The sequence below is a fragment of the Tyto alba genome, unplaced genomic scaffold, assembly GCF_018691265.1.
Source record: "Tyto alba isolate M040663 unplaced genomic scaffold, T.alba_DEE_v4.0 Super-Scaffold_5, whole genome shotgun sequence".
NCBI classification, from domain to species: Eukaryota; Metazoa; Chordata; class Aves; order Strigiformes; family Tytonidae; genus Tyto; species Tyto alba.
This window is the reverse complement of record NW_024881326.1, coordinates 11,789,927-11,811,382: the sequence shown is the minus strand read 5'-3', so window position 1 is coordinate 11,811,382 and position 21,456 is coordinate 11,789,927. Positions and strand designations below refer to the sequence as shown.

Genomic DNA, 21,456 nt, shown 5'->3' with positions numbered 1-21,456 from the left:
TCAAATTTTAAACAAAAAATTAGGGAGAAATTTTTCATTTAAGAAAAAGCATTTCAGAGAATGTTGATGTTTCATTCTTAGTTTTATATAGAGAATTTTTCACTTATGTCAATATTTCCCTCACTATTTCAAGCTGCTTTACTACCACTGCTGACATCTGAGTAGCATAGAAGAATCATCAAAGGCTTTCTCTGGACCTTCAATAAGCTTTACATTGTTACATATACGAGCTATACATTACAGTCAGATTTTTATTTCCTCTTCTAGACCATGTAGCATCCATTTGGTAGTGAAACAAGTTGACACTTGTCAAATGCTGATGTCATCAGTATTTTGCTATCAGTTTTCAGAGACCTAAAAATAGAAACAAATGTAACTGCTGAAATTCTCATATGTTAATTTGAAATCATATTTGAAACTAGCTTTAAAACATCCTTCAGGGAAGTCTTGAAGCTATTTGATTTCAGTCTAATTAGGGACAAAACCAGATTCCAGCAAAACAGGTGCTTTGAGGAGCCCAGACTGCATCCCTGAGCTCGCAGGGGGAGAGGGTGGGCTGGGATGCTGGGAAGCAGGCGCGAAGCCGGGTGGACAGCAAGCGAGATGCAATGCCTGGCTGGCAAGGAGCCCAGGCAATGTAAACTGAGCAGCTGAAAAACTGCAGAGGAATTTGATGACGGAGATTAAATCCTGTGCAGAGAGAATGAGGGATCTCCTCCTGCGAAGGTGGTAGTGGTGGTGGGGAGCATGTGCATGTGTGTTGTGGGGTTTTTTTATTCCTGTCCATGATAGTCACTGCAATGAGATGTGTTTTAGGGATGAGGCAGTTTGGATGCATGCAAAGTTGCCAAGGCATGGGGGAGCTCTCAGCCCGGTGAGTGTTCTGGGGAAGCAGACCCCTGCTATCCTCATCAGTGTAAATGCCTAATCAGTGCTTAAAGCAAGTGGGAGAGAATTGTCATACTTGAAACAACTCCAAATTTGCAGTTTTAAACTGGAGAAGCTGGGCATATCTGCTTTGGCAGCACTTAATTTCTGCTTTTCATAGGGTAAGTTCCCATCAGTCAGCTGCTCCCTGCAAGGTAGCAGCTCCTGAGGGATGTCAGCCCTTGCATTGCAGCAAGCTACTGCTGACCCACTTGTGGACCAGACCTTGTTCCTGGGCAGGGCAGCAGCTAGAGCACCACTTCTAGCTCACCTTACATAGGGAAGCAATGCAGGTTAACAGATGTATGTCAAGCCCACTTTCTCATCCAACACCGAGTACACTGCTAGATCCCGTCATGCCACCCTGGTGTGCAGTGCCTCCAAGGCTGCCCTGCATGCTCCCCACAGCTGGAGCTCATCTTGGGGACTTCTTCATAGCTCCCATCTCCAACCTGCATCTTGATCAGAACCCAGCCCTGTCTGTATTACATCTGCCAGGTCACAGCCTGGGGTTATTGTGTTCTCCAGCTGATAGAAAGGTTTCCCCTGATCCTGTCTCCCTTGAAGCCTGCTGTTTGCAGCCTTTTCCTTGTTCTCTCCATGGGGGTTATTTGATTTTCTGCAGAGAAGGTGGCCTGATGGATTAGAACTGAGGAGTTTTTTCTGTACTGAGATCACTGAGCAATTTTCTCCTCCCATCTCACAGGCCATAAGGGAAGAAATCCACAATTTTCCTTCCTCTTCCCTGCCTGAGAGAGGTTTCTGTGGAAATGTGAGGGATGATTCAGGCTCTACCCTATCTCTAGTAGTTCTGCCTGCTCTGTCCGCAGGTTAGGTAAAGGCAACAGAAGTCTCTCCTTTGACAATTTGGATGCAAAGAGTTGAGCTTATGTCCATCCAGCCGGCCCCTTGGAGCTAGTCCTACAGCCTTGTAGTGCTCTCACCACAGAGCTCTGCTTTGGGCCAGCTCCTTAGCACAAAGATGTGGGGGTGGGAGGAGAGTTTGTTAGGTGGGTGAGGGCAAATGAGAATTTAATTAGGAGCTCAGCTCCGCAGCTGAGTTTAAGGACAGATCCCCTTTGCATTTTTTTCTCCTAGGTTTGGGATGAGGGACTTAGCTGGAAACACTGGAAGGAAGTTTAATAATATGGAATTTCAGAATAATCTTAGAAGCTGTGGAAGAAATTGGAGCTCACTAGAACAGGATAAAGCAGGAAGACAGAGCTGCTTCTCCATTCTTAATTTTTCAAGAACAGAGGCAAGCATCACCAGGACCTGGCTGGAATCACTGCCTGAGCTTCATTTCCTATAAGTCTGACTTGTTCATTAGCAAAAATAGAGGTCAAGGAGTATCCGCAAACAGCTGATTCCTATTGTCTCCTCACAGATCACTGAAACAGTTTGCATGCCCTGAACCCCCAGCTCACGCTGTCAAAATACCTCTTAGTCTTCCTGCTTATCCTGTCCCAGCCACCAATCTAAGCCCATCCCCGGACCCTATCTATTCTTTGCCAAATCCTACAGGTTCAAGTTATGGGTTCCTGGTTTATTAATTCAACTTCATCCCAGCCAGATGTTGTTGAAGGAAGAGACCTCCTGCTCCATTAAGTGCTGGTCACTCTTGTCTGAAGCAATCATAACAAATGAATCTCTTTTTAAACATATTCCACTTGGGTCTTGTCCCCCAATCCATTTGACAATTTGCCAGGCACACAGTGTATTTGGAATAAAGAGGCAGAAAAGCATAACCTTTCAGCCAAGGCAACTCTGCTTTGTACTCTCCCAGGGTAGAAAAATGCTTGATTTAGATGACTGGTACCCTGAGTACTAGTTTAGAAGAGATTTTTTTTCTCCCTCATCTGAGTGCAGTGCACACTGTTATTCATCAAAGGATGCCTATGCAAGCACAGATGCTTTTGGAAACAGAGTGACCTTAGCAGGATTGTGCCAAGGCTTATGGAGTCAATTTTAGGCAAATGGACACAAGGGGAAAATATTCCATATCCTTGCCTTGCTCTTGGTTCTAACATGACCTCCAGGAGATTGCAAAGATCAGACTGTGTTAAAAGAATGGCAAAACTCACCATGGGTTTATAAATCCCTCCAGGCCCTTCGAAGTTTGTGCTCATTGCCAGGCAGAAGGTGACATTTGCCAGCATGTTTTTATGACTGACTTTGAGATGTACAGAGTAAAAATTCAATTTTGTTTTTTTATCCCATGTTCAGCAAATCAGCAATTTTGCCTCTACTCTTAGTCATCAGAATTCCCTTACGAGTCTAACTTGCCCTGTGGGGTGAGCCTGCACAAGTCCTGTGAAACCTGAGCTGCTTCCATCCATTCTCTTATTGCTGCAAACTGTTGTGAGATTTGGGAGTCAGTACCAGGGGAACAGAAGCATTTTCAGCTTCTTGGGAGATCTGAAATACAAAATGTTGCAACCAGCAACTTAAAAAAAAGTGTCTCTTTTGCTGTGAGAATGTTTGCGTTAGTCTGTGCATAATGACACTTAATCCATAGCTGCAAAGTAGGGTAAAGGCCTGAACTGCTGGCTCTGTCTCCCCTTGAATTATGAAAGCAATGGTGAGAGTGTTTGTGCTATACTCCTATTCTTATCCATACTGAATTTTAGGCAGCATCCTTTTGAAGACAGAGGTGTTGGGGAACATTCCTGGGCACTGGACACCAGGGACCTGCATAGTCAGTTTATTTCCCAGGTTTGGTCTCTGTCCATGAACAATGTCTGGGGTATTTCCCAGTTAGAGCACAGCAGAGGCTGGTGACCATTCTCAATAGGCATTTTGTATTCAGCCAGACCCTTTTTCTGGAGGGTAAGAATTTAAGTGTAGGCAAAGGCTATTCCATACCAATTGACATTGCCTCCAGAGACCAGTGCCAGACATATTTAGTTTGCTGGTATATACACATTTATAATGCAGACAGCACAGTATTTTATTTTGTAAGGATGAGCTTCAGGGGAAAGGGTCCCCACTTGCTTTAGAAACCCCTCAAAGGTAATAGCCTTCTCTCCCACCCAGTCCTCCTTAGATAGTCTGGACTTGCTCCTTTTGAAACCAGATGGTATTTTGGGGAAGCCATTTTTTACCCCTTATGCTTGTAGCTGGTGAATTTGGTTCTCCCCACACACTGGAGGTGATCTAGAGGATGAATGGGTGGCTGAGGGCCTTCAGAGGTGAAGTTTTGTAGAGGGAGATCTGACTGTGGCAGGAGGCGAAAGGGCAGCTGCCTCAGAGGTGGCCAGCAACAGGATAAGGAGGAGAAGGAAAGAAGGCATTCAACCACAGAAAGTTTTTATGGCAGGCTGGAGCTCTATGTTGATCTATGTCTGTGAACTTATATAACCTTTCTAAATAAGACAGAAGAAGCCATTAATAAGTAAACAACAATGAGGAGGATGCAAAGATGGAATGAAATGGCTGGTGGTGTTTGTGTCAGAGAACTGAAATATTTGTGGAGGACTGATGGTTTGCAGAAACTTGAGCATTCCCTTTTGAGCTGCAGCTGTGGTGGCACAGTCCTCTGCTGCTGCTGGGTTCAGCTTGAAGAGCAGGCAGTGGTGGAGGGCCAGCAGCATGAGGTTGCATTACTCTTTCTGTGCCAGCATCTGCTTTGTCAATACAAGCTTCAGATGGGCAGAGCTTTCCTCTTTGTAACAAATAGAGACCTAGCACTCACCCTGTGTGACTTAGAGCTTTGTGGCTGTTTTTCTAGAGATGGTCTCTACCTCTTCTGAGGCTGAAGGATGCTTTCCAGAGTGAGGTATCCATGCTAGTTCAGTTTCTGCTTGGATCCGCTGGATGCTGGCAGAGAAGGGGGATCTCCATCAGCCCACAGCCTGACAGAGCTGCTTGACATCTCATGAATGCATGTCCCTTTTTTCACTTTTTTTTTTTTCACTTTTGAGATGTATGGTAGTTTCTCCACAACCCTGTCTCCCCCCAGATGAACTATGTCTGCCTGCCAGCTGTGCAGCAGAGTAGCAGGGCAGTGAAAACCTGGCTGCTTGACAGCATGACTTCCTACAGACCTCAGGAGAAACAGGACAAGGGCATGAAAGTCTTTTTTTGTGGGGAAGGAGGTGTAAAGGTTGTGGAATGTGAAGGGGCTGACCCGGAGGCACAGGGAGTGGGCAGAGATTGAGTGAGGACAGGGGAGCTGGAGATGGGGGAAGGTGGTGGTGGCCAGGCTCAGCAGCTGGAGGGAGTGGAACTGCTTCACTAAGCGCATCATGCAAAGATCAAGTGAGCCTCTCCCCTCCGATGGGCAGTGTCTCTGTGAATCACCGTCAAAGGGGATAAAATTTCACACCACACAAATTTTTGAATTTGAAAGGGGAGGGAGGTGGCTAGAGGAGCAGGAGAGGTGGAGGGGGAGGGAGAAGATGCAGCCTGGCCCAGTGCCAGTGCCTCTTGCTAACGCCATGGGGAAGGTGGCATCCTTCCCTGGTGTTCCCTCCGGCCCCCGTGCTCCCTGCTCCCTTTCACTTTGGTTGCATCTCCTGGAGGCAGTATGCTCTGTCTAGAGCTGTTTACAGGGTGATGGTTTGTTCTCTGACTCCTCATCTCCTTTCTCACAGATTGAGTATCCCATCCTCCTCTGCTTTCTGTCTTTTAACCTTTCGTTCCTCTCCAGCATTCCTTCCCCAGGCTGCCTTACCCCTCCAGCATTCCTTCCCCAGGCTGCCTTACCCCTTGCTTCCCCTGATCCCTCTCCTCTGTTCCCTTACTCTGATGGTCCTGCACTATCTGCTCTCCTGTCTCTCATCTCCACTCCTGCCTCCTCCGTCAGTGCTCATGCCATCATCACTCCTTGATCCTCTCTTAATTTTTCCATCTGTTACTTTCCTTCCACCTTTATTGCCTGTTAACACTGTTGAGACACCCTGGACCTCTTTAGTGTCAATCCCCTCCATCTATCTCTCCATCCATTACTCCGCATGCTGTCTTCTGTGTCCCTAACAAACACATCTCTTAACACAGTAGTTCGGAGTGTATCAAGATAATACATTTATATCTATCAAAGCATGAAGCAGAGGTGGGTCCTGTGGCCTCCTGGACCAGAGATGGCACAAAGTCACTGGGGTGCCTGAGTTTTGCTCCCATTCCCCTTTGGCTGTGAGAGGATAGTGGAGCCTCTCATCCCCTTATGAGCCCCACCTGCCTATAGTACACATCCACCAAAGGTGCTAGTGAAATTTCTTGTCGGCCTCTCTAGGACCAAGCAAATGTTGGGTCAGTCACAGAGGCCACAGGATATTTCACCAACAGTGGCAGGTGCTGTACAAAGCAATGTCAGGGCTGTGATGCTGTCGGTCACCCATGGGCTTCAAGCATGTCCAGGATGCTTTTTGACATCTGAAGTCTAAAGAATGAAACACCCCCCTTCCTCTGTGAGATACCACTAGCTTTTTCCCAAGTAGGGCTGGTTTATCAGGGGTTCAGGAAAGCCAGAGGCAGGATCTGAGCTGAACATGGTGCCCTAGGCCAGCTGCCCCTCGCATCTTGTCATGTTGCAGGAGCCCCACATCCAGGTGATCCTGTGGTGCTGGTGTCCCTGGGCTTGCCAGGCACACCTCACCATGGGTATGGCACCGCAGCTGAAATTCTCCAGATGAGCAGGTAGCTACAGCCCAGGACAACTGCGTGCTGCTATGCTACCTCTGCTCTGAAAACAGAACAAAACCTTCACCCTACATGGTCCCAGTTATCACTTGCCTGAGCAGTGTTACATGGGCAGATCACGAGGAGTTTGGGACCTGCAGCTGAATAGTGTATCTCTGGAGAGCACTGAACTATATGTTGTGGATACACCTGCCCTTTAATTGGAGGGAAAGAGAAATTATCTGGCTTTTGAGGACAGATACCTTCTTAATCTTATTTTTCTCCTTTCTGTCCTACCTGTCATGAGGTTCTCTTTTTTATGTTTTTGTTTTTGTTTTTGTCTTTTGGTTTGGTTTGGTTTTTTACTTTTTTTTTTTTTTTTTTTTATTTTTTTTTTGAATCAACAGGGCTAAATCCTGCCCTGATGTAAATCTCAGATGATATAAATTGGTGTGATCTTGCAAAAATCATTGGAGTGGCTCTGGATTTACGCCAGCTGTTAGTGTGAGCAGGATTTGGTGCATGGAGTGTGGTAGCCATAGCTCACTGTGTCGTGCTCTGCATTTCCAACCAGCACTGCAGGTGATAAGCAAATCCTGTTGAGAGGTGAGAGGGTCCCTCTTGAACCAGAAAAGGCTTCCCCTGAATGTCCTTTGTGTGGCCAAGTTAGCCAGCCAGGCTGCAATTTTGGGATGGACACTGTGGAAAGGTTTTAGCTCACAGGGTCCCACAAATGGGGTGGAAACAATGCATTTAATACATTTTTTTGCATCTCTCACTTTAGGGAAAACAGGAAAATGCATTTGTAACTGATATTTTCCATGGGTGCCATATAATATATACCGTATATGCGGTGTGCAGCATAGGGAGGTGAGTCATACCCATGCATGACTCTCTGGTCTCAGCGCCTGGCCAGGATGGACTCTGCACCTGCCACTTTGGGCTTTCCTGGAAAAGTGCAGCTCCCCCCAGGTGTGCCTCAGATCTGCTCCTCCAACCCAGCCTCCGGTGCTCAGCTACCCTGGTCCAGGAGGATTGAGGTGGGAGCAGTATTGTGTTTCCAGCAGCCCTCCTAGAGATGCCAAACTGGGAGGCTATAAAAGCAATACATGCAATCCCAAAGACATGGTGGCAATTTTTAAGTGGCTCCTGTCCTGTTATCCTTCTCCCCCTCTGAGCTTTCTTCTCCACCCCAACCGCATTACAGATAAAAGGGTTAAGAGCTCACTTGGGCCCCCTGTTCAGAGAGAGGACAGTTGCAGTGTTGTATCTAGACCCAGTGAGGATATATATAAATTCCCTCTGTCTCTTCGGATCTATTTATAGCACGGCAGGCAGTGGCAAAGGCTCTCCTCAAGGCTTCATCTCCTACAAACAGTCTTCACAGACAGCAGAGAGATAAATTTAGCACACGAGATTTCTTAAAGAGCCAGCAGCTCTGCGGGCTGCTCGCCTGCCCTGCTACAGCCCCCGCCCTGATACTCCTGCTGGGGCAACCCTCTCCCTCAGGTGCTTGCTCCACTGTCTTCTCCCCCCTCTTTCAAATTTTCTGTCCAGCTTCACCCATTCTCTCCCCCTTTCTGGTCTCTTTTTCTATCATTGATGTTTTTCTTTTTATTTTTTTTTTCCTTCTTTTTTGCTGGTTCACCATCTCATCCTCTCTGCTTTCTTTCTTTTCTTTTTTTCCTCTCTTTTCTCTCTCCCAGGCCACAGGCTCAGAAGATAAAGCTTTCTTGTTAACAGTTCACTGGTTATGCCTACATAGTAAAAAATATGTAGCTTGATTAATGTCTTCCAGATGGTTAATTGAAATAAAGAGAGGAGGAATGCACCAATCTCTCCCCACTCTTCAGTACTCTGCACACATACATTGCACAGAAAGAAAACTGCATTAAAGGGTGAGGGGATCAGTACATTTGATAAATAGGGGCAGCCTGTTAACTCCAGGGCAGTGTGGCTGGTGAGTTAGCTGTTGATTTGCTTTGTCTGTCTTTTATGCCCTTTTCTCTCATCTATCCTACCCCCCAATTCCCCATCCCAGGGAGTGATGCTCCTTCATGTACAACAGGTAACACACACAAACTCTCCTTGCACCCTCATGCAAACCCCACTGTGGGCACCGTGAGGCTCCGCACCCTCCCTGTGCTCTGATACCCACCAAAGTCATTCTCTCCCCATGTTTATTTTTTGGAGGGCTACACAACTCCCCCACCCACCCGATGTCTTTCATGAACCTTGATCATGCCATCAATTACACAAGAGTGACTCTGTTATCAGAGCCACGAGCCCGCAGGAATGGGGTGGCCCTGTCAGTGGGGTCCAAGCTTTTGGACTTGGCAGTGCCAAAGTGTGTGCAATGGAGGGGGTATGGGTAAGTGAAGGGCTCCAAGTAGGGTCATTGAGGCAACTCAGGAGGGAAAAGGGGTGATAATGTGGTCAGCTATTCTTCTCCATATGTCATTGCTGGGCAATTTAATCAATACGTCTTCTGTTTTACAGACGCGTGTCAGCTGTCTCCCTCTTACAAACTGACATGCTTCTCCTCTTCCCCCTCTGTCCGTAGCTCTGCCTGCTCCCAGTTTCTTTGTCTTTCTCAAGGGAGAGACAGAGGAGAAACACAAATCCCTCCCCACCCTGTTAATAGAGATAGTGCCTTGCTGACGTGAGTCACGAAGAGTTTAAGCCGTGCAGTTGAGGGTGAGCTGCATCCAGCCCCCCGCCCCGCACACCTCTCACTATGGATCTCCCTGGTTTCCAGGGAAACAGTGGCCCCAAATGCTGCCTGGCTTTCACGTCTGCCTTTCATTTCTCCTCTTTTTTTTCTCTCTTTTTTTTTTTTTTTTTTTTTTTTTCTTCCCCAAGAAAAACACACAACTGATTTTTTTTTTTTTTTTCCCTTCCCCTTTCAGGATCACCACCACGGCTGCTTGCATGATGGACCTGCGGAGGTATCCCCTGGACCAGCAGAACTGCACACTGGAGATTGAGAGCTGTGCGTATGCCTTGTGCCTTCCCAGTCACAGCTTCCCACTCATGGGATTCCTCCCAGGGGTGTTACAGGCCACCCCTCCTGGAGGATGTCCCTTGGGCAGGACCAGGCTCCCTCATCCAAATTCCATCCTGAGGGGATCTCATGGGTAAAATACCCAGAAAAATGGAGCTCTAGCAGCAGGCTGGGCATTCAAATCACTCTCATGAGGGTGGTGGAAGCCTCCCTTAGCCCTAAGAAAGCCCTGGGAGCGTGCCCTCGCTCGTGGTTGATCCCACTCTGTGTGGGAGGTAAGACCTGAGCCCTCCCACAGTCCACTCCTGCCTGGATCTTCCCTTGACTCCTATGGAAAGCCTCTCCTGGCCGCGCTGGCGGAGGAGGTCCAGCTCTCCCTCATAAAAATGCACCGCAGTATCCCCACAGGAGCGGTCCAGAGCAGCAGATCTCACAGTAATGATGATGCAGCTTCAGTGGTGATTATCAGAGAATTGCTTTTTTCATAAAAGAGGTCCCACAGCATCCATAGTCGGAAGGCGCTGTGCCGCCCTACCAGCCCTGCCTGCGCCTGGGAGCCCCCTTCCCGCTCACCACTCGGGTGGCTCGGGATGCGCAGCCATCGCAGCGCTTAACGTGGTGGGTAATGGGATGTAAATTAGGTCCTGCTGGAGGCACTAATGACATGTCATTTCTGGCACTCCTTAGCATTTCGAGAATAGTTTACGGTACAACCAAGAAAACAGAAGGCAGAGAATTACCCACAGTTCCCCATGTTGCGATTTTGTTCTTAATGGGATATGTCAAGCCAATTTGTTAGTTGAAGCTACGTTTCCTTACAATATTTCTAAGATCCACGCAGAGATGAAGAGATTCAATCGTTTACATCCTCAGAGCTTTTGTCTTTTACACACTTGCACATTTGAAATCTGCAGGGCTCCATTTTGTTTGCTTCCAAGTCCACACAACTCTGGAATAATAGTCCTTTTATGGCAGACTTAAAAATCAAAGTATATAAAAAAAAAAACAAAAAACAAAAAACAAAATAAAGTACCAGTATAGCCCATTTGTGGTGCAGGGGTGCTGGCTTTGTAAAGCAGCAGCAGGCAGCTGGAGTCTCCTTTCCCAGAGCAGCTCAAGGCACTTACCTGCAGGAGATAAACCAGTGCTGGCACTGTCTGCTGATTCCATCCCTCCATCCCAAAAAAAAGCCCTTACTGCATATACCCTTGACTAGCTGTGTGCCAGAATTCAACAAAAACCTGATGAGGCAGGAAGCAAACAGGCTGTTAATCTGATGTTTTAAGGCATTGTATCAATACTTTATGATATTTCAGGTTGAAATTACTTGTCTTTGTGAAAGTTCTTTTACTTTTAAAAAGTAAAATGGAAATTTGGTTTTCCATTTAAAGTGAGAAATCAAAGTGAAGTGTTTATTTTTAGGCTGAACAACAGTTCCCTTTAGAATCACTTTTAAAAATGGCTTCCTGAAAAACATGTTTGATTTCGTATTGCATAATGCCATAATAAATAAAAAATACAGAAATTCGTACCCAATACCACCGGGTCATAGAATAAATGGAATAGAGCTGGTTAACTGAGAGATCTCCTAAAATTAGTTACAGTAATTTGACATTTTCATTGCTGATCAGGAAGTAAATTTGAAGTCACTGCTGTTAAATTTGTGGATGATGAAGATAGCAGTCTGCGTGGCTTGCTTGCTGCACATTTGAATACCTCCCAATTTGAATACATCCAGAATGCATTTGAATACAGCTAAATGCAGAGGTCTGTGCCTGGGTGTGGGAGCGCAGGCCAGGCTGCCAGACTGAGGGACTCGTACCCACACGGGTATTGACCGGGGGACACGACGGAGGGATGGCAGCCCCAAGCACCACTGATGGAGGTTTCGTAGCAGGGCTCTGACAAAAAGGCCTGGAGCGAGCTTTGATTATATAAACCAGGGGAGCTGTGAGTCAGAGCAGGGAATCGATTGGTCTCTGAATATGTCACTGGTGAAACCAGAAAAGGGACTCTGTCTATATTTGGTTTCCAAAATTCAGAATGGAAGTTGGGAAAAGATGTTAAAAAGTGGTTCAAGGGCTAGAGCAGATGTTTTGCAGTGAGAAACCTCAATAGCTCAATCTGGTTTGTTTACTGCAACGGAGGTGGAGAGGCGACATGTTTGTAGTCTGGGTGCACTTCTGCAGAGGGGGAAAGCTGGGTGAAAGGGCTTGATAACCTCCTAAAAAAATTCAGAACAACCACCAGAGTCTGAAAATCTGAGCCAGGTAAATTCAAATGTCAAATCACATACAACGTTTTTAGCTGAAAGAGTATTTGAGCCACTGGAATCAAGCACCAGGAGTAGTAGGGGACTTGGGCGTTTCTTGCTGTTTTCCACACTAGGTCTCAGCTCTCCGGGAGAGATGTTGCAGCCAGATGCAAACACCAGTTCCTGTGCACAAAGCTGGGGTACTCAAGGCAGTGCAGCAGTGTGACATTGCAGTGTCTGCAGCCAATGAGATGATAACCTAAGGGTCCTGGATCTCCGTGGGCTAGTGGATGTGGGTGCTTTACCACCCACTGCCATGGGAGCAGGAGCATCCATGGGGGGAGGAGGTGGAGCCCTGGCTTAGCTGACTTACATCAGAAGCAGATCTGGCATGGCATTTGGAAGATTGTTATTATTTTTTAGCACCCATGAATAAGCACAGTAATGACTGAGAGTGCAGGATGTGGGCTTGGAGACTACACAGTCATCAAATAATTCAGTTTGAAAAGAGACCTTAGGGTGTCTCTAGTCCAGCCCACAGCTCAAAGCAGGGTCAGCTATGAGATCAGACCAGGTTGCTCAGCTCTTTGTCCTCTAAGGAGCTGCAGGATGACACCATCCTCAAAGGTTCAGCTCTGATCTGGAGTAACCCTTCACCTCTAAGGCTCCGTAGAAGAATTTCTCCTCCATGGTACATTCAACAGCTCTTCTTTCCCCTGATCCCACTAATACACTGGTTCTGGTTTTGATGGCAGCTCTCCTTGGTGGATGTTAGCCTTGCTGGGTATTGCTAGCCAACTGCTTTTCTGCTGCAAGGGCTTGTGGATAAGGCAGGCTGTTGTGCTGCAGTGCAGGTTGTGAATAAAAGCTGTCTGTGGGCATAGGTGAAGTTCATGCTCTAAAGGAAGCCTTGCACCATGCCATATCAAAGTCTGTACATATCTTACTGCTTCTCTGCACATGGAGGTGCTCTCATGCAGCTCTGCACTTTACATAGAATAAGAGACCACCCCTTGTGCAGCAACAGCCACAGTGCTTCAAAACCCAGCTTGACACAAGTGGCATTCATTCTCAGGTGGAGATGATTCCTGGCCCAGAAGGGCCACGGGCAGGGCTGTGAATATGACACTGATGGGAGGGGAGGTGCATGATTCTGCCCCCTGGGCCTCATTTCCCATGAGTCCAGAGCGTCTGGGGAGTCTTTCTCCTGGGACGGTGGCTTTGGGCTCCTCAGCATTTCCAGTCCGTGCAGCCCTGTCTGGCATGTATGGTCTGGGGTTAAAGTAAGAGGCTGTACCCTTGGCTGAGTTAACAAATCCATTACCCTGAAATGTAAGGGATGAGTATTTGTTAGCAGCCTGGCTCCCCTTCCTCTCTTCTCCCATTACTGCTCTTTTCATCCAGCACTTGGTAGAAGCAGCCCCTGATCTCAGAGACTGTCTGCTTCCTGGCTCCAAATTTTGGCTGAGAGCACTGAGAAGAGGATGATGCTCTGATGTTCAAATTTCTTTTCAACTGCTGTTGTAAATCTTTCTGACAATTTTTAATACTTAGATGCTCTGTTTACCTGGTCCTCACCAGAATGTATTGTGTGGTCTCCCCCTTCTGGTAAAAGGAGGCAGTTTTTAAAAAGTAAAATGTGTGTTTGGTGTATTTGATGGAGGCTTCTGATGCACAAGTCCCTGTCGTGTCAGCCATAGAGATTATGTAGTGCAAGTCAAGGTTTGGTGGGTCACTTCTCACCTTTTTCTCCTGAATTCTAGCCAGAAGTGGGAGTTCTGACCAATATTTTCTTCTTCTCCCGGGGACTGTATTGCCAAGTTAAGCTGAAGAAGAAAAGTACGTCAGCAGGGAGGGGCTATGCTTGCTGCCTGATGGTGTGGGCTTTCCTTTGGATCGTCTTCCAGATCACCTTAATGAAAATGGGGGTGTCATCTGCTCCAGCTTGTCAGCTTAGTTATCTCTCTGTGCTTCTTCATCGCTGCAGATGGTTACACGGTTGATGACATTGTCTTCTTCTGGCAAGGAAATGATTCTGCTGTCACAGGGATGGAGGTGCTAGAACTGCCCCAGTTCACCATTATCGAGCAGAGGCTGGTCAGCAGGGAAGTGGTCTTCACCACCGGTGAGTCTCTGTTGAAAGGATGCGATGGAATGTGCAAACCTTCTGCTGATCAACGTCAATGTGGTTGTTCTTCTGATTCAGATGCTGAGACACTAACTTAGGATCTAGGCTTCAACTTAGGGTCCTGTTCCTTTGGAAAAGAGGCATCTTCTGTGCCCACCAAGTTTGACTTTTTTTTTTTTTCTGCTTCTCTTCAGAGACTTATGGGATCATTTTTTTTTTTTGCTGCAGTTGTTTTCATTTCTTAGTCAAAACACCAGCTGAGCTCAAATCAGAAACTCTTTAGAAGGTTCTCAGCCTTTGCCTTATTTTGATGTGGTTTGCAATCGGCTCTCAAAGCTAATGTAGGTGCAATAGTAAGCAGAAGAATATGTCAGTTGAAAAGCAAGCAGTCTATGAAATGATGCAAACCCATCTGTACACAGCAACAAAAAGAAGTGGAGAGAATACCTTGGATGATTCAGATACTGCCAGATGCAAAGTTGGAGGGGTTTGGATTTTGGTTGCTGTCTTCACTTTGATCTGACATGGAGTTCACTGCCAAAACAGCGTGCCACACACTTGTTAAATAGGACAATTTTTGAAATGCCATGAAATCACAGCCTGAGTCTATCAGCAGTGGTGGCAGATGGTGATGTTGTTACAATAGTGCCTCAGGGGCACACTGGGAGCAGGGTCACAATGCAATGGTAATCTAGAGGCCCACAACAGGCAGTATTTCTCCAAAAGAAGCTTGCAGTCTAAATAGGTAAGACCTTCAAAAAAAGACATGTGAAATATTTTGTTCAAGCTATGCAAATGGCACATAATGGTGAAAGAACATAACCTCCTTTTTCCCAGTCTACCTCCTTCATCATTAAAGACTGTTGCTCTCTTGTTACTTTAGCTGACAACTCAAGATTACACTCATGTTTCAGGCTGCTGTGTTGCCTAAGGAATGGAGGTGGGAAGGAGGAATGACTTGGAATTTGTTTCACAGCAGTGAGAGAGGCCTTGCTTTGTCCCTGTTAAAATGACCCTGCTCCAGTGGAAGGACTGTAAAAGTACTTATTTTTGTCACTATCTCCATTAGGTTTGTTGAAAGATTGGGAGAAAGTTGCAACAACTTGTTAAAAAAAAAAAAAAAAAAAGACCAACAGATTAACTAACAGTACTTTATTTGTATATGAATTTGCCCAGTCTGACCATAACCCATTTTTAGAACAACATGGGAAAATTACAATTCAGATCTTCATTGCTGTTTGGAGGAAAAGCTAGTACATGAAACATTAGAAAATCATCTCATTGCATCCAGATATAGGGTTAAAGTCTCCTGTGTAAGCCTGTTTCAAATTGACACTTACTATAATAGCAATTTCGGCACAGAACATTCTCCCATGATGTCTGATATAATAATGTAACTTATGTAGAGTTACCTTTCTTCTTAACATTCTGAGCCAACTGAGCAGACTCTGAAGAGCCCCCTTCCAAAAACTAAGTCTGCAAAACTAAATTAATTAAAAAAGAGATTTCTTATTATCCCTGCCTCTTGAGGACATTTTCCAAATAAAATTTCAGTTCCTAACCTAAGCTCTTACCATAAATACAGCCTTGCCCTCCTCTCAAGATACATGTCCTTTTAATATCTCATTGACAGGTTCATATCTGCGCTTATCCTTGAGTTTCCGGATTAAGAGGAACATTGGTTACTTCATCCTGCAGACTTACATGCCATCTATTCTCATAACCATCCTGTCCTGGGTCTCCTTCTGGATCAATTATGATGCTTCTGCTGCACGAGTGGCACTGGGTATGTACTTTTTCATTATATGTTGAATAAAGTGGTTTTTTGAGGGACATCAGCTAGGACAACTGTAAGAAAAAAATACCTCCTTATGAGGTAGCAGCTAAACAAGCCACATAGGTCAGTCAAACTTGTCATCCCAAATGAAGGACATTTTTTTCTGAGAGCAAACTTCAAATTTTCATCCAGAAGAGCTACTTCTTTTGTTTAGAAGTATCAGTACTTTCCAAGCTTGAGTCTGTATTATTTGAATCAGTAAAAGTTCTACCATAAATTTCTGTGGGTGCAAGTTTAAACGCTATAACAAAATCATAAATGATCACAGCTTCTTAGACATGTGAGACTCTGATGTGTCATGAGCCCACTAGTTCTTTCACTCTGGTTTGTACTTGTTTTCTTAAGTGGAAAAATCTGGGCACCTCATGCTCAACAGGTGTGCCAGGGCCAGTTAGTTGGATGACAAATGCTGAGGGTGAGTGGCCAAAGAGTAGTAAGAATGGTGAGTGAATGCCTAAAAGATTAAAAAAATAAAGGAAGTGGCATTACACATTTTCATGATAGTTTAGGCCCCATACAGACATTTTTTGTAGCGGAAGACCTTCATAACCATGGCAAATGTGGGACAGTAGTTAAAGTCCAAATTCTTCTTAAGCATATGCTTCCCTAAATAGGAATGTTTTCCTATAAGAGATAAAAAATGAGGTCTTTTAAGCAGCAGAAGGGAAGTGGGGGTGGATTGCAGATGAGGATTTTGAAGAAGGAACAGGAGAAAGGGGGGATGGCTGGCATATAAGAATGGGGCTGTGCAACATGATAGAAAGTTCAGAGGAAATAGGAGAGCTGATGAAGGAGAAAGATTTCATCTGTGAGTGGCAAAAGGCTCAGAGGCAATGGAGCACAGGTAGAGGCTGGGTCTTACAGAAAATTTTGGAGGCTTAAATTAGCTCTAGGAGAAGATGGAGTTTGAGAAGACTCAGTGGAGGTGTGGTTTGTATATAAAATAGATGATTTGGCTGTACTTGCTTGGAGAGACTGGAGTAGGGAGACAGGGCTAAAACAAGAAGAACATAATCAATTAAAAAGGTAAGTTGCATTGGCAAGAGTATAATCAGTGAAGGAAGAAAAAGAGACCATGGCAGACATTGCTGTCATAGCGAAAGTACAAGCAGAAGGGTGGACATGAGATACACAACTGTTGAATTTCTGCTGACATCTGGATTCAAAGGAGAAGACAGAAGGAAAACATTGTGCATCTAAACTGGAACAGGTCTCCTTAAACTACTCCTGACAGCTCTCTATCTAACTTGTCCTTAAAAAGCTCCAAAGAAGGAGACTCCACAGACTCCTCTGGGCACCTTATCTCCAGATTTACCTGCTCGTACAGTCAAAAAGCTCTTATTTGCCTCTGTCCTAAGTCTCCATTGCAATCTGTCCAGTTCTTAATGGAGACATGGAGATCATTCTATTTCCCCTTTCTTTTCCCTAGATTTCTAGATATTTAGACTATTGTCTAAATATAGACAATATAATATATTGTATGTATATAAATATATCTCCCTTCTGTTTACTTTTTTATGAACTGAAGACTTATTTCTTTAAGTCTTTTATGAGGAGTGACACTAAAGTCATGATGAGGGTGAAGGGGAAACAGGAGAAACAGAGGTCCAGGATGCACAGCGAGGTTTGAGAGCCATCATTGTAGAGGTAGGGCTGAAACCAGAAGAGCAAATCCAGATCATGGAGACTAAGAGGGCTACCAACAGAGAGATGAGGAGGAGGGACATTAGAAGAAAAGATGATTAGCAAGGTAGTAAGAAAAACAGGACAGCAGAGCTAGAGAAACAGGAAAAGAAGACTAGGTTGAAGAAGAAGTTACTGCCCCCAAAGGAAGCGTGAAGACTCATTGCCATCTTTTTGAAGCTGGCTAAAGACTGCTAAAGAGACAGATCAGTGAGGCTACTCTGACAGTACAGAGGAGGGAAGAGTCTGAGAAGAAACTGAAGAAGAGGACTGAAGCTGTAAGAGTAATCATTGTGCTCTTGGAGACTGAGTAGATGGGGAAAAAAGTGTTCAGTGAGACCAAGAAATGTTTGTTTCAGATGCGGGAAATAAGAGTAGGACTAAAAAGGAGAGTGTGAGAACCATGGGAGGTGACAGTTGAAGTAGTGAGTGGTAAACTGGTGAGAAGAAGGTGGGAATTGATGGGGTCAAAGATGTAGACAGAAGCCAGAGGCAGGCAAAAAAAAAAAAGAGAACACCATGAAGAGGGAATCATAGAATCAGAGAACGGTTTGGGTTGGAAGGGACCTTAAAGATGACCTAGTTCCAACCCCCTGCCATGGGCAGGGACACCTTCCACTAGACCAGGTTGCTCAAATTCCCATCCAACCTGGCCTTGAACCCTTCCAGGGAGGGGGCAGCCACTGCTTCTCTGGACAACTTCTTCCACTGTCTCACCATCCTCACAGTGAAGAATTTCTTCCTTGTATCTAATCTAAATCTTCCCTCTTTCAGTTTAAAACCATTACCCTTCATCCTATCCATACACTCCCTGATAAAGAGTCCCTCCCCAGCTTTCCCCTAGTCCCCTTTAAGTACTGGAAGGACACTATAAGGTCTCCCCAGAGCCTTCTCTTCTCCAGGCTGAACAACCCCAACTCTCTCAGCCTGTCCTCCAGGGGAGGTGCTCCAGCCCCCTGATCATCCCTGTGGCCTCCTCTGGACCAGCTCGGCAGGCCCATGTCCTCCTTATATAGAGGGCCCCAGAGCTGGACACAGTACTCCAGGTAGGGTCTCACAAGACTAAAGTAGAGTAGAGGGGGAGAATCATGTCTCTCGACCTGCTGGCCACATGTCTCTTGATGCAGCCCAGGATACGAGGTTTGCATGAATCTCTTCACTCTTTCTCCTATTCATGGCATTGGAAAGACAGAGCAGACTGTAAATTCATGTCAAGGATATTAAAGTATCTATTAGTGCACAGGGAAGCCTGATGAGTTCATGAAGTGGAAAAAAAGGGAGGAGAAGAGGTTGAGAGACTGAGAGCAAAACTGAATGTTTCCTACTACACTGAGGGAAGGAAGAAGGATCAGGGAGGACTTCAAGAACCAAGGTCCAGAGGTTGTTGATCCCCATCAGCCTGATGATACTCAGCTTTGACGTTTTTTCCCACTGTTGGCAGCTGGTTTATTTTCTGCAGCAATTTGTACTGGGCAGCTGGGCCTAGAATAATGGCAATTTTCTTCCCAGCTGCACTGCTCCCATCCCTCTTGAAGTTGTCCATCTGGGAGGAAGGGTGGGGAGGCTGAGAGTGGCATTTCAGGAAACCATCCCACCTTGGTAACAGAGCACCTACCCTCTCCTTACAGGGGTCACCACGGTGCTTACAATGACTACCATCAACACTCATCTACGGGAGACTCTCCCCAAGATCCCTTACGTCAAGGCTATTGATGTTTATCTCATGGGCTGCTTCGTCTTTGTGTTCCTGGCGCTCCTGGAGTATGCTTTTGTCAACTACATATTCTTTGGAAGAGGCCCCCGGCAGCAAAAGAAACAGAGTGAACGGATTAGCAAGGCCAACAATGAGCGCCACCGTTATGAGGAGAAGAGGGTGAGAGAGCAGGTTTGTCCCCTTCTTTCATTGTGGCAGGAGAATTCAGACTCCACTGTTCACTCAGTCCTGGGTGAGCTGTGGAGCCGCCCTTCTCCTCATCACGAGAGATGAACTCCAGTTCCCCTCTGTGGTGATTACTGGGGTTTTTTTCTCCTTCATCATTTTGTCATCATCCTTAAGCCAGTCTTACCATTACCATCCTCTTACACAGGGCAGGTGCATCCAAAAGTATCCCTGTGGCTTTTGGTCCAACTGTGTTAGCAGAATCACAATAACCCACTCAAAAATTTGCTTCAAGCACATGTGGCTAGTCCTTCAACTCCAGCATCAGTGGACAACACTTTCAAATGCAGAAATCCAGGTTCAGAGTTCACAAATGACCCAAACAGTCATATTGTTACACAGAAAACAGTTCAAAATAATCCCTGATAGTGTGGCACTGTGCGTGTTGTGCACAGGACATCCCCACTACCTTTCTCTCTGTCTTCCCTGTTTTAGGTTGACCCTTATGGTAACATCCTCCTCAGCACTCTGGAGATGAACAACGAGCTGCTGGCCACGGACATGATGAGCAGCGTTGGCGACTCTCGAAACTCTGTCATGTCCTTTGAAGGCTCAGGAATCCAGTTCCGCAAGCAGCTGGCCTCTCGGGATGGATTTGGTCACCACCCAACCCTGGACCGCCATGTCCCGCTGACCCACCATGCCGCAGCCCGCAACCGTGCCAACTGCCGTCTCCGCCGGCGGTCATCTAAGCTGAAGCTCAAAATCCCAGACCTGACAGACGTCAGCACCATTGACAAGTGGTCACGAATCATTTTTCCAATCACCTTTGGATTCTTCAACCTTGTTTACTGGTTGTACTATGTAAATTGATGCCTGCAGCCTCCAAGAGAGATAGGGACAGACACTCAGACAATGACAACACAGGAGTGTTGTGGTCTTTTGGGTTTGGGTTTTACTCTTTACTATCATTATCATTTATTCCGTTGATTCATTAGATTTATTCTAAGCTTACTCTTCTCTTTTCAGCACATGTAGAACCATGGAGTGTGGGGCCGGGTAAGGGAGAGAAGGTTATACGGGAGGGGGTTTGATTTCAGGGAGGGATGTGTTTGTCTTGATTTTGGTTTCCTGTTGAAGGACTTAAACCATTGTAAAAAAAAACCAAAAACATAAACAAACAAAAAACCCACCAAAAACAGAAAGAAAAAAAAAAAGGAAAACTTACAGGAAAAAAACAACAACAAAAAAAAAAACACAAAAAAATCAAGAAAACTTCAAAAAAAGGGGGGGGCGGGAGATTTAAAGAAATTGAGTCAAAAACTGGTGGGGGTGATAGGTTATCTTTGGCTGTGCTCACTATTGTGCTATCCTCACTTTCATTTCACTACTGAATTTCATCTTTCTCTTCTCAGTATTATTATATTTTTTTAATCTTTCTTCTGTCACTGTTCTTAACACTTTCATGTTTATTCTATCATGGATTCATGAGATGGTGGGGTTTCATTCTCATGCTATGAGATTTCTCTTTTCTTTTTCTCCCTTTCTCTTGCTTACAAGCCTAAAAGAATCTTTTAAACTAACAAATAAAAATAATATTTATTTTGGAAGAGCTGGGAAGGGGGGAGGACAAAGCAATTATTTGGGAGGGAAGGGGCAATGTGGGGTTATGGGAGGGGGGAAGGAGGGAGCTTATCAAAATCAAAGGCACATTTGCAAGTTGCCTTTTTCCACCTTCAGGAGTTTGCAAGCTGTTTTTCCTGTATGAATGTGTATGTGTGTGTGCGCGATGCATCTGTGTGTGTGAATGTGTGCATGTATGTAGATACGGATGTGAGTGTGTGCAAGCATGTTTTCTGGGGAGGGGAGCTCGGGAGGGGGGTTTTGTAATGTCTTTTGTAGAAAGAGAACACAGATGACATTTAACCGGCAGTGTTTTGGAGGGAATAGCGGGGTTTGGTTTGCTCATCGCAACTTTGTGAGGTTGGAGGTTGGAGTCTCAGCTTGCATTACAGAGACATTGCTGGGTAGGTAGATTGTGCAAATATATGCTTGCTGAGGAAAGAGAGGGCTTAGGGGATCAGCAATGGGACAGTGCTGCTGCTCACTGCTGGCATCTGATCTC

The 21,456-nt window shown here is 45.6% G+C and overlaps 1 protein-coding gene across 2 annotated transcripts in view; it reads left to right on the top strand.

Annotated features, from left to right (window-relative positions):
* The window catches only part of LOC104361454 (gamma-aminobutyric acid receptor subunit beta-4), a 75,973-nt gene extending 55,030 nt beyond the window's left edge, over window positions 1-20,943 (top strand). The window contains exons 5-9 of one of the 2 annotated variants that reach the window (XM_032996157.2): window positions 9,456-9,538; window positions 13,792-13,929; window positions 15,566-15,718; window positions 19,081-19,325; window positions 19,827-20,943. In XM_032996157.2, coding sequence (XP_032852048.1) covers window positions 9,456-9,538; window positions 13,792-13,929; window positions 15,566-15,718; window positions 19,081-19,325; window positions 19,827-20,204 — 997 coding nt within the window. In that variant the 3' untranslated portion in view covers window positions 20,205-20,943. Of the gene's footprint in view, window positions 1-9,455; window positions 9,539-13,791; window positions 13,930-15,565; window positions 15,719-19,080; window positions 19,338-19,826 lie in introns of both variants that reach the window. The other variant, XM_032996156.2, reaches the window with a different exon arrangement.
* Window positions 20,944-21,456: the final 513 nt, after the last annotated feature.